Below are 13277 nucleotides of genomic sequence, written 5' to 3' on the forward strand. Positions count from 1 at the left end.
CTTTTTGTAAGTTGGTGGTAAATACAAAGAAAATAACGTGAACTTTGAGATCAATGACAACATTTCAACTTTTTTTTTTTTTTTCCTCTGAATTGAGTCTGAAAAACAAACTTCAAAACCTGTGAACATGTTTTTTAAAACTACATTTCAGAGTTTACAGGTGTGTGCCTGGGGCAACCAAAACAAAGATTACAGTGGTTATGGCTGCCTCCCAGGCTCAGATAAAAGAGGCGTCTCTCAGCTAGCTTTACGTGCCAGCTCACCTGAGGTCACGCTTCGAATTTTCCCCACTTAGGGCAGGTACAACAGGGCCTCCCAAAGCTGGGTTTTAAACACACACTACTGTCTTCCTAGCCTCCCCCCCTTCCCGTTTTGAGTGTCTGGGTCAGCAGTCCTCAGCTTACTCGGGTGGGTGTCCCGGGGGAGGCAAAGTGGTGCCTGGGAGCGGGCAGATGAGAGCAGTGTTGGGCGGCGGTGGCCCGGGAATCGGCGGGTGGACAGCTGCCCCGGGACTGTCCGCGCACTGATTCAGCATGCCGCCCTCGGACCTAAGGAGTCACAACTCTTGGCTCTAATTCTACGCAGTGTCTCTCCAGGCTGGGCGAACCGCTGTGAAGCGCAGTGGGATCCGTTCCCGCCCTTTCCCGCGACCCGGCCCCTCCCGCCCCGCGCGCTCGGTCCCAGGCCGCCACGCACCGCGGGGCAGGGGCAGGACGCGGCGGGCCCCCGCCCCGCGGCCCCTTCCTCCCCCGCGCAGTCACCACCCCCGGCGCTCCCCCCTCCAGTGGCTTCAGTCGGAGGGAGGCGTGTGCCCCCAGCCTTCCGCCGCCCCGCGCCCCGGGGACCCTGCTTCCCGGACCCCGGCCCTCGCCGCGCCCCCTCGGCCCGGCCACGCCCCGCGCCCCGCGCCCCGCGCCCCGGGGGTGGCCAGTCCCGCACGCAGGACCTCGGCGCGGGCAGCGAGCCGCGGGCGCCGGGCGGTGCGGCGCCGGATCCGGGGGGAGGCGCTGTGGTGCGGGGCGGCCCCTCGCGCCCCGGGCGCCGGCCGCGGCCCGGCCTCCCCCTCCTCCTCGTCCTCCGCCCTCCTCGGCGGGGAAAGTGGGAGGTGGCGGCGGCGTGTGTGTGCGCGCGTGAGGGGGGCGGTAGAGAGGAGACTCCGGTGCCGCCGCCGCGTCAGAGGCACTGCGAGCGGCGAGCGCCGCGGGGCCGCGTCCGCATCGGCCGCCGCCACTGCTGCGGGGCCGCGAACAAAGAGGAGGAGCCGAGGCGCGAGGTAGGGCGCGAGGACCGGCGCGGGCAGAGCCCCGCGGGGGCGAAGGCGCAGGTCGGGGCGTCCCCTTCTCCCCTCGGCGCCGGTCAGGTTCTCCGTCCTCCAGCCTCGGGTCCCTGTGGGCCCGGAGCGGGGACCTGCGGGAGCGGAGCCCGCGGCCTCCCTGCCCTCTCCCGGCAGGAAGGGGCTCCGAGCCGCGGGCTGCGGGCGCAGCCCTGCCAGCCCCGCTGCCCGCGGACTGCGTCTCCCTGGGGACGCCCGCCTCCTCGCTGCGGGCTTCGAGCTGGTTCCCGGTGCCACTTTCGGGGGCTGACTTTCGCAACTTAGGGCTGAGAATTTATTTTTAAGTCCTTGAAAACTTGCAGCGGAGAGATTTTGTGTCCGGCCTGACCCAAAGGGAGGCGGAGATGAGGCTGTTGAATGAGATCCCCATTCAGGCTCCGGCCCGGCCGCAGCCCCAGGCCGAGACCCCTGCCCTCCCCGGTGCCGGCGACACCTGGCTCTGGGGTGTGTCTGCGGCGCGCCGCCGCCGCGCCTCCCTGCGCGTCTGGCGTACCTGTGCCGGGCAGCGTGGGAGAGGGGCGCAGCCCGCGGGCTCCCCCCGCCCCGGCTCTGTCAAGAGCAGCTGTTGACGCTCCCATCAAAATCTTTTTACCCCCTTTCTCCCAGGCATTCACGTTTACATTTATTTTGGTGGTGGTGGGAGAGCGGCGCAGTCGCTGGTTTGAAGGCTTTTTCCTGAATGGCTCCATTTTCATATTATGCCCACGGTTTTCAGTCCAGCATTCCATTGTCAAATTCTTTTGGTGATAATTTTGCCAGATTTTCTGAATGGGATTAGGACAGGCTGTTCAGAAATCCGTTTCAGAGTTTGTCAACTACTGCCCTGAAGGGCGCTTTTGTATTTTAGCTGCTTTCAAGCAGATCTGTAGTTGTGTCCTTTAGAATTGTCACAACCTTCAGCTCATTTTGGTTGGGCACGATTAAGCAGTTCTGTTTTTTGAGACCAGTTAAGAAACATGTGCATTTAATATTGGGATCATTTACCACAAGTGATCACATGAGTCATGGTTTCTTAAACACTAAAGTGTCTTAAAAATTGGGAATTTTGTTGGATTTAAAGGTAATTTCAGGTGAGGAAACTTTCAGTTGCTTCTGTTCAGCTTTCATATGCGTTGAGGATTTTATTAAGGCAGCTAACATCACTTTGAGAGCTAAAAAAATTATGTTCTCTTTTATAGTTCATAAAGCCTATTTATTACAGGAATCCTATATAGTACTGGATACCTGTTTCTGCACAGTGAACTCCTAGGTATCACTAGGGATTAATTTCGAATTGCTTTAAAAGCCTATTTTGTTTTTAATTGTTGACTTTGGAGTTCAGGAACCACATTCCAAAGCAAAGCCACACTATAGTCAGAGGAAGCACTCTTGTGTACTTTTTGGTTCTTGGCTCCTCTGTGAACTTTTTCCCCAGATAACAATACGAATTTTACGTCTTTTCTCTCCTACAACCCTGACTCCAGAGCAAAGTCTGAAATGGATGTTACATGAATCACTTTAAGAGTTGAACACAACTATGAACATTTCTGAAGCTTTTCCTCAGTAAACTAGATAAAGATGGATGAGTCTGCCTTGTTGGATCTTCTGGAGTGTCCTGTGTGTCTGGAGCGGCTTGATGCTTCTGCAAAGGTCTTGCCTTGCCAGCATACGTTTTGCAAACGGTGTTTGCTGGGGATCGTAGGTTCCAGAAATGAACTCAGATGTCCCGAGTGCAGGACTCTCGTTGGCTCGGGAGTTGAGGAGCTTCCAAGTAACATCCTGCTGGTCAGACTTCTGGACGGCATCAAGCAGAGGCCTTGGAAACCTGGCCCTGGTGGAGGCAGTGGGACGAACTGCACAAATGCATCGAGGGCTCAGAGCAGCACTGTGGCTAACTGTAGCTCAAAAGATCTGCAGAGCTCCCAGGGTGGACAGCAGCCACGGGTGCAAGCCTGGAGCCCCCCAGTGAGGGTGAGTAGCTTGCAGAAGCAGTTTGGTGAATGGCAGTGGTGATGAGCTCATTTTTTTCTTTATTCTTTAGCTTGGTGTTTTCTAAATCAGCTCATTGCTGAAGAAGCTACACTTACTATAACAGATAGGAAATTATGCTTCAGGATATTTTCCTTTTGGAATGAGATTATATATAAATAATAAATTTTCTTGTTTTAAAATTTTTCCCCAGATAGTCTGTATTACCTTTTAAGATAAATTTTGGGGAACTGGTAGCAGTTTTTTGTGCCCATTTAAAAATGGAAATTTATTATGGTTTTGCCTTTTTGATGAAGTTGAGAGAGCTGTAATCACATATGTATATCTGCATATATGTATGCATATCATAAATATATGTGCGGGTACCATAAATAGGAAGTCAAGCCTTAATTTTTATGTTGCTTAGAGCTATTCTATTGGTTTTATGAATGCACAGCACAGAATTTACTGGTTGGAGGAATTCTAAACAAATCATGGCCACAGGTAGCAGAGTTTTGTTGCTATAGCAACAAAATGTCATTAGGAGTGTGCTAAAACAGCAGAGAATCTGGCTTTGTGTCTGGTTTTACAGGGAGTGAAATGAAACGTTTAATCAAAATGATTCCTTTTGATTTGGGAATAATTTTAAGTAAAGCTAAAAATTTGAACAGTTACCTCAGTTTAAATTTCTAGAAGGTAAGATCTGAATAAATCTAATTTATGTTGTAGGTGATGGCACATCTCATCTTTGTAAAAATAAAAAGTAGTGACAAACATCAGATAATTCAAACAATTCAATTTTGGTTGGAAGAAAAAATTTGATAATTGGCCAAACTGATAAAATCTATTTTTAAAGAACTTAATGTGGAGGAGAATTTTTTTTTTTCAAATATTCATAGTAAACAGTCACATATGACTTCTTTTATTTACGTAGAAACATCCCATCGGGATGGGATTAGATAGTATAAATTCACAGATGTGACTATCATACCTTAACAGTAACAGCTTTATAACCATTCCCTTACTTCCTTCTGAACTCATCTTTTAAAATGATGTATTTATATCACTAGATGTAAATTATGTAAAGTGCTTTAAAATCACTAGAAAACAGTTTCATCACTAGACTATCAGATTTCTTTTGATTCATATTTAATTTTTTTTTTAAAGATGGTGATGACTTTGGGTTAGGAAGTTTTTCTTGTCATATTTGAAATCCACATGTAGAATTGATCAACTTAGATTTTTCTTAGATTTCCTTTATTTTATGGAATTTACTGGTACCTCGATTAATGGATATGGATTCATGAATATATTAATCTCAGAACCAGTGATCAAATTGATTATTTCTGAAACATCTGACCCAGGTCTGCTTAACTTAATTAGGGAGTAAATTTGCTTCTTAGGAGAGATTTTGTTTCCTTGTTAATTAGACTAGAGAAGCCATAGCTTCTGGCTATGAATAGAAGTATCTTAATGGTTGACACTAGCCTACCTGTTGTGAGGAATGCAGTGAAGTTTCGATTACTGATAAAAAAGAATTTAACAAGAGGTCTCAAACATTCAACTTAACATTTTGTTTCTAAAAGAAATTGACTAATGCTGTTAATGTTCGTTTTCTTGAACTGTTAAGCTCCTAAACTTGAGTTTTACTTTTTTAAGGTAAATTATTGTGAGATTTTGATGATGTTGGTATTATTTTTCTGGCTTATATGGTTTTCCTAATTTCCTGTTTGTTCTTTAGCTTGAGATAATTATTCACCAAGAAGCCCAGCTGAACTTGAGCCTTATAACTGGGATAACATAGTTGCGATCGATAAAACAGGAGATAATGTCTTACTTTTGGAGTGGCACGGAGAGTGGAGGACAAAAAACAAAGTTTTTCAGTTATCTGAGTTTTGGAGGTGATGCAAATTGCTATAATACTTATAAAAATAACAGTTTTTTTTTCTAGTCTAAAATAATTTATCATTAGCAGTTAGTAGTAGTACTTTTTGTTTTCAAGTATTCAAAACAACCAGGGCTGCATAAATAGATCAAGTTTCTGAAAAGTAAATACATCTCAGAAAATACTCCTTTAAAAGTAAGAAATCTATAATGTACAGATGTGTGGAGGTTGTAATGTACTCCTTCGGACCCTTTCCTGAGGTGAGTGACCATAATAAATCCCAAACGTGCATCCTTCTCCCTTAGATGTTCTGACACGACCAAGTGGTGCATTAGCCTATTTCCACATGTTGCACAAAGCCGAAAGTGATAACATGTGGAATGTTGCTTCAGTTTATTAGTTATGTTCTATGTTCCATTAGATTGGGACCATGTGGCTTCCTCATGTGTTTAGCCGGGGTAGATTGAATGTTATCAGCAGATACGAACATTTCCAATGTGTGACACACATCTTGTTCCCAGAATTTTAGTGTTTCCTGCCTAATATGAAGGAGAAAATGAAAAAGTATTGGGTTGGAGTCACCCTGGGGATCCTTCAGTTCTTTACTCCAAGTAAAGAATTACTGTTGGTTTTAAGCCAAAGTCGAGGAGTGGAATGAACCACAGGGAGAGGGTGACTGCAGATACCTGTTTAATGGACTGAAAAATACCTGTGCACGTGCGTGCGCGCACACACACACACGCGTGCGCAAAGTGAGATATGGATAAGATGTTTAAGTAATGCCTTTAGAATTATGACCTAATAGAATTTCCTGCTTTCTGTGTGTGGTTCCATTGGTTCAAGGTCTGTATCTGTGCATGTATCTATCTAGATATTATTAATGATTTCACAGTACCTCTACTTAGGATTGAATTTTTTCAGGAAAAATATATCACATGACCATTGATTTACACTCATTTATACTTTATTTATTCTTTCCTTGAACAAATACTTATTGAGCGGCTGCCTGTAGGTGCCAGGCAATGCCCTGGATACTAGATAAATAAAAGTGGATAAACCAGATATAGATTCTGCTTATAAATTTATGAGTATGTGTCAGTCTCTTGGGAAAGACATTAACATAATCACAATGCAGGTTGGTAATTAAATCAGTAAGTGTTATGATAGAGAGCTAAGGGAGAGGATAGGAGAAAGACCTGTGTTAAATGTGAGTGTAAATTATGTGTCTGTAGAAATTGTTCGGTTTCTAGTTAGTTACCTTCTCAAATGCCCAATACGTGACTACATACGGAACACACCAAAATTTTTGGAGAGGGAAGGAATTACCAGGAGAAGGGTAGTACTGCTCCTTTGTTATATCTCTCAAGTTCTCTTGTAAGTGGAGTCTAGAGAGGTTGCTTTATTGGGCATAGTGGGGCCTACATGAGGCATCACCCAAAGGAAAGGCAGCAGAGGGAGAATGGAAGGGAGGGAGGAGGAGAAAGGGAAACAACAGTGTGGTTTCAAGTAGGGTATGGAAAGCTAGTGCTAGCTGTGCATTGCCCAATGGGCCATCTTTGACATCCAGTAAGTGTATAAGTACCTGTGGAGAGTTTCTTCAGACTCATTTCTGTGCTATCATTTGTGCTGGGACAAAGGCTTCATATTAATGCATGTTTCTGTTAAAAAAAAGTTTACATTTTGGAGTCGAAAAACACACAACAAACAGTAAATAAGGCAGCATATAGTGAACCACAAAGCTATGGGATAAGATATGGAGTAAGTACAATGAAGTTTATATCAGATGGCCTTAGATCAGTGGTCAAAGGATGGAGTTAAGTGTGGGTGAGAGTGGACAGGGACACAGCAGGACATGCTCCCTTGATGTGGGAGGTTCAGTCCACATGCTGACTAGCAAAGGAATTGATGGCTCTGCACAGGCAGGGATGGTGTCTGTGTTAATCCATACTGGACCCAAGCAAGATATTTCATGTGGTTTGGACGAGGGAGACGTTTGGATATTTCCGAACGGCTGAGTTAAAGTAGAAAAAGATGTTTGTTTTTGCCAAGCAATATGTGTTGCAGACATTTTTTTTCATCTCTTGTTTTACCATTTCATCCTTGATTGCTGCTTGATCAGCCCTCGTGTCCACCTCATCCCTGACCTTTACTTTATTCCTGAGTGAGGCCCATTGGCTCCGGGCTGGGATTTGGAATGCGTGGCAGGCAGGGACCAGGAGGAAGTCCGTGGTGCACACTTATTGGGAATTATAAAAAAGAAATGCTTAATAATTTTTTTTAATCACTGAAGTATCATGTAACCATTATCATATAAATCTCACAACTCTCTGGGGTTAAGTAGCATTGTTATTTTAAAAATTAAAACGAATGTAAATTTCAAAAGTTCTTAAAAACTTTCTGGTTATTTAAAAAAATCAGCATGATAGAAGTAGATATTATGAATTGTGTAGATTCTTCCAGATCTGTTCATATATATTTATATGTATATGCAGTTAGTTTTTATTGTTTTTTTTATGTAAATAGAATTTCATACTTTGCATATGTGGTGACTTAATAGCTCATTTAATATGTCTGGGAAATCTTTTCATGTCTGAGCCTATATACCTACCTCATTAAAAAAAACTCTTTAGGAGGTGGCTCTTTAGGGGGTGGCTCCAAGTATAGTGGTTATCTCTTCTGCTTTACACACAGAAGGGCCTGGGTTCACGCCCCAAGTGGAACCATGGACCATGCCCTGGATGCGCCAGGCCCCGGGTGCATGCCCCGAGCATGTGGGAGGACTCAAAAAGAGGGAGGGGGGGGGAAACACCTCTTTATTGAAGTATAATAGACGTACAAAAAAGTGCATATAATTCATTGAATTATCATGCTTTATTCATTTTAAATGACTACATAATATTTTCCTCTCCATTTTAAAAATTAAAAGTAATATATGCTCTAATAAGAAAGTTAGTGGTAGAAAGGATATAAAGGAAAAATCGTGGCTTCTTATCTCTATTTCTAATTTCCAGGGTTGACCACTGTGAAGAGTGTTCTTTTTTTCCAAGAAAAAAAAATTATTAGAAATTGGATCACATTATACATTCTAGTCTGCAGTTTGAGGTTTTCTATTTAATGGCATATTTTCATAGCCTTCCACATCTTCTCTCATTGTTCTACAAGAAGGCATTATGTACTATCATTTTCATTTTATGGACAGGGAAAGGATGGCCAAAAGAGGCGTAATAACTTGTCCAAGGTCCCCTAGCAAAGTGATGGACACAAGATTTTACCTTAGGTCTGTCTGATCCCAAGTCCTTCTTTCCCTTAACCACACTTTACTAAGTGGCAAATGTTCTTCCTACATTCTCATGATGCTTTCAGTGTAAGCAGCTTTTCTTAGTTGTAGCTAGTGGAGGTTCTTTTGTTTCCATCATTCTTGCTGCATTTTTAGGGAACAAGTGAAGCTCCTTTACAGGACTAGAAAAACAGACGTTCTTTAGCCTAATGTACGGGAGGGGCTTGGTTTGGAGGTCAGAAATCGTTGCCTCTGGTTTCAGTACTGCCATCAACCAGGCATGTGGCTTCGTTTCTTCAACAGAAAAACGTGGAACCTTAGGTTCCTAAGCTCCATGCAGGGAGTGAGGAGACAGGGATTGCTGAGTTGGTTCTCTTTGATTCTTCAGAATCCTTCGTGGTATGACACACAGTACACATTCAAAAGAGGTTTACTGAATGTGTAGTCATTTCCTAGGGCTGCTGCGACTACCACTAACTGGATGACTTAGAACAAGTTTATTCTCTTGAAATTCTGGAAGCCAGAAGTCTGAAATCAAGGTGTTGGCAGAGCCACGTCCTCTCTGAAACCTTCAGGGGAGAATCCTTCCTGGTCCCTTCCTAGTTTCTGGTGATTCCTGGCAATCCTTGGCTTCTTTGGCAATAATAGATGCATTAATCCAGTTTTTGCCTTCATCTTCACATGGCTTTCTGTTCTGTGCCATCTGTGTCCAAATTTCCCTTTTCATGGATTAGGGCTCACCCTAAATTAATATGACTTCATCTTTACTTGATTATTATCTGCTAGACCTTGTTTCCAGAGGTCACATTTATATATACCGGGGGTTCAGACTTGAACATATCTCTTTGGGAGATGCAATTCAACTCATGAATGAATGAATGAATGAGTGAATGAGTGAATGAGTGACATGAATTCTAATCACCCTTTAGGGATCCTCAGCTGTACATTTTCTCAACAATTGATGTGTACTTAACCCCTTTCTTTGTGCTGTTTCTTCACAATCTGTATAATAGGCTTAACACTTTCTCTCCCTATTTATAGGTTGTTTTGTAGATAAATGCAAGAATGGATGTGCAAACATTTGGAGAATTATAAAGCCAACACCAACATAAATGGATGTATCACTAGTAGTATAGTTATTATAAAAATTATCAGTCTCACATGCAAATTAATATGTCATTTCTGTTTGGAGTGACAGGAACCTAAGTAATCACAAATTGATGTAATATTTGGATATAGAGCTACATAAAGGCCATGAGCTCAGTTATTTTGGTCCCTTATCTGTGAGAAACAGCCTGATGAATGGCCATTCTCTTCAGCTACCCCTGGGGGGTACCACATTTTCCCCATTGATGTCACTATTTCCTCAGCCCATTCTTATTTCTTCTCTGGGTAACAGAAGGAGAGGAACGGAAGGGGAAATCATTCTGTTGTTGCTGACTGGGCAGAGAAAGGGAGGAAGATGGGGGGGGGGGGAGCTAGTTTTTTTTAAGTTATAGGTCCCTGCTATTCTGCTGTTCTGTGAAAAGTCCCACCTCTGCCCGCCCTGTTCTCTGGCCTCAGCCCCTCGCCCCTGGCTCCAGCATCAGCTGGTGTGGAACCTCTGTAGCTTGTCACTTCTCTGCCTGCCTTTTCCTTGCATTGCCCTGTCCTGCTGCCATGGCCTGCATTTTCCAAGTGGCTAAGAAGGGAAAGATGGAAGAAGCGGTAGAACAGAAAGGGGGAGAAAGAAAGGGCTCCTGGGCTGTTCCATTTTCTTCCTTGAATTGCTTTTCCAGGTTGCTTCCCCAAATTGCTCTTTTTGCCCCACAGTTAGTCTCTGGGATTCTGAAGAAGAAGAATAAGAACAGAGGTGCTCTAAAAAGGCCTGAAGGTAGCGGTAATCTGTCAGTTCCCACCTCTGCCTCTTCTTCTGTTGCCTGCGGTCTCTTCCTCACCATTCCGAGAGCCCCTGGCCCCACTTCGTATGCCTCCATGCCTTAACTCTGCACCTCTGCCGGGAAGAATGCCTGCTTTTCCCCACTCTAGTCAGGGACTACTTTGTTTAGCAATCCATCCCTTCTCTAGTCTGTTGCTCTAACCTGAGACAGTACATGACAGGCCTTATACATTCTGAGGTCAAAAGGCAAATGCATTTGCAATTCGCTTTGTAGCAGGATTCTTCATGAGGATCCACAGTAGTAGAGCAACATCATATGCGTAGTATAGTGATGCATACTTGTGATAGAAATAGGCTCTCGGAAACAGCTCTGCTGGTAGGCTCCCTCAGTATGGAACTTAGACCCTTCACCCTCTCAAAGCTTTTATCATAAAGAATGTTTATATCTCCTCACTTCTTCTTTTTTAATTTCAAGGACTTCTGAAAGTGGTAACCTTAAAAAAGAAAAATTATGAGCCCTGACCACCCTTTTTTGTGGCCCTGCAATTCTTTGCGGTGTCTGTGCCTGCCAACGCCTGTCTGAGAGGGTGGTAGCAGTTGCTTCATGAATGGTGACATATGGGTAGCTGTAAACACAGCCAATTTAAAGATAGACGTATGAGTGGGCTCTTTGCGGGTAGCTGAGAAGGGAATGGAAGTGCCATTTCAAAGGGTTGACAGTAGCAGTTAAATAGATTATTTGCGTTGTGAAACATGGGAAAAGAGAGCAGTAGGAGGATGTGCAAATGAATGTTTAAGTTAGATTAAATATAGTGAAGTAAGGCAAGGACTGTCAAGCATAAACATTTTTCTGTTAGCCTAGGGAAATAAATTCCATAAAGAATTTTTTTAACAAGAAAAAAAAAAACCTTTGAAACACTTGCAGGTTCACTCTTATAATTCAGCAATGAATTAACAAGGGTGAATTTTCATTATTTTAAAATGTAGTGAGTGGTCCTAAGCAATGAAGAATTATATAGAAATGAGATTAAAGTTTAGGGTGCTCCATGTCTCATTTTAATTTATATGAGGTCACCTCCCCCCCATTCATACAATATCATTACAGTAAGAATATCAGGGTGCGCGATACAAATAGCTCTGGCATTTGTATAAGGTTCTTGGAAATGTGTTTGAGTGCTAATGTTTGAAAATTGAATTTAGATGTGTTATAGGGAGATTTACTTCCTATATAGCTAAAAATAGTCTTACACTAATTATATAACTGCTTAGTTTTTAAAGATCTTTAAAGAGCTGGTAAAGCTCTTTATCATGTTAAATGCATAGATGAGACATTAATTTATGTAATAAAGTTAAATTTCAAAGCTTCAATTTTCATTTTGCTCAGCTTATTTGAAGAGACAGTTAGCAAATCCCTCCATTTTTTCCATTGTTAAACTTGTCTTTTAAGCACACCCTTTGATAAATTATTTCCAGCATTTCATATGTTTTAACTTTTTCCCCCATAGTTGAGCACAATTGAAAAGCTAAGTCCATGAGGCAAAATATCTTTTCCATTTTTGGTAGACTTAATTATTTTAATTCAATATCTTATATTTCATGGTACATAATATTATGTACTAGTATTAGCACTTCTGTTTTTCTACTTTTTACTTATTTTACAAAATACATCAGCATACTAGAAAGTATTAAAAGCCTTCTTCTGTTGTACAGTGATAGTAATGTTGCTGAAAGTAAAGTGTTGGTTGAAAGGCATCATCAGCTTGAAATGTTTACATATTAAAGGAAGTCCAACTCTTGCACCAGAAGAGTATTGGGTCTCAACATATGAGCATGAAAGTGTATGGTATGTGGAAGTCGAGGGTCATCTCTGTGGTAGCAAGAATGATTGAGACCTGTTTTCTAGTCTTGCCTTTGTGACTTTAAGCTAGTGATATCTCTTCTACAGGCCATAGTTTCCTCTTTTATAAAATGGGGGCTTATCAGATATCTGAGTCTCTTGGCAGCCCTGACATTTTTGAAATAATTACCCAACAAAGGCCAACTTTGATACTGAACATTTAGAACAAGCTGAGATTGGTGTCTGGATATCATCGCGTTGCAATGAGATGTATTATATGTGCCACTCACAGTCACCCAGGGACACCAGTATGTCCCCTTGGAAGCCCACACTGTGCCTGCCATGGGAACCTACAAATGAACTGTTGGATAATCTGGGCATGCAGAGCAGAAAAGCAAGGACTTCTTGAGGATCCTGACTTAGGATCAAGCTCTAAACAGGTTTGCTTGATGGGCCTCTGTGGCCTAGAATGATCTGCCTCTCTCTGTCTGAATATTACTTTCCTGTAAAGTTGTCACACTGCCCGAAACTCCAATAATTAGAAATTGAATTCCACGTATTAAAATGTTTAGCTCTTTGGAAGGGTAGGGATTCATCTAACTAACTACAAGTCAGTCAGTCACTTACTGACTTGAGAATGCCTACTCTGATGGACAGGACATTTATGCTGAAAGGGAGGGATGGAAGAAACTGAGCTTCTTTGGGGTCACACAAGACCACATGGGGTAAATGCAGTGAGGGGCTCAGGCGAGTGACTATGTAATTTATCTTGTACACTAGGACACTTTTGGGACTGAAAGGGATGCTGTTGATAATTTTGCAGAATCAGCAGAAGTAAACCAGGGGTGTCTGGGGCAAACAGGGCCATACGGTTACTAGCTAAGGGCAGTGTGAGTGAGCCTAGGATATAGAAGAAGCGTTTCTTCAAGTGTGGGGAAGATGCCAAAGAATACAGAAGCTCTTTCAAAAATTTTCAAGGGAAGTGAGGGGAATTGATTTCTTCCTCTGAATGCTCCTTTCTGTGCGCTTCGTGGTTTTTGCTGGAGAGAAAATGTGATGTGGTAGAAAGGGCAGGGATTTTAGCATCGGGCCCATCTTCTTCTATTCCTTGTTACCTCT

At 43.1% G+C, this 13277-nt stretch overlaps 1 protein-coding gene across 1 annotated transcript in view; it reads left to right on the top strand.

The window, feature by feature from the left end:
- Positions 1 to 1058: 1058 nt before the first annotated feature.
- SH3RF1 (SH3 domain containing ring finger 1) overlaps positions 1059 to 13277 on the top strand; it is a 141259-nt gene continuing 129040 nt past the window's right edge. Inside the window, exons 1-2 of the mRNA XM_016148187.2 lie at positions 1059 to 1273; positions 2797 to 3283. Coding sequence (XP_016003673.2) covers positions 2891 to 3283 — 393 coding nt within the window. The 5' untranslated portion in view covers positions 1059 to 1273; positions 2797 to 2890. The remainder of the gene's footprint in view (positions 1274 to 2796; positions 3284 to 13277) is intronic.

The sequence above is a fragment of the Rousettus aegyptiacus genome, unplaced genomic scaffold (assembly GCF_014176215.1).
Source record: "Rousettus aegyptiacus isolate mRouAeg1 unplaced genomic scaffold, mRouAeg1.p scaffold_m13_p_16, whole genome shotgun sequence".
Taxonomy (NCBI): Eukaryota; Metazoa; Chordata; class Mammalia; order Chiroptera; family Pteropodidae; genus Rousettus; species Rousettus aegyptiacus.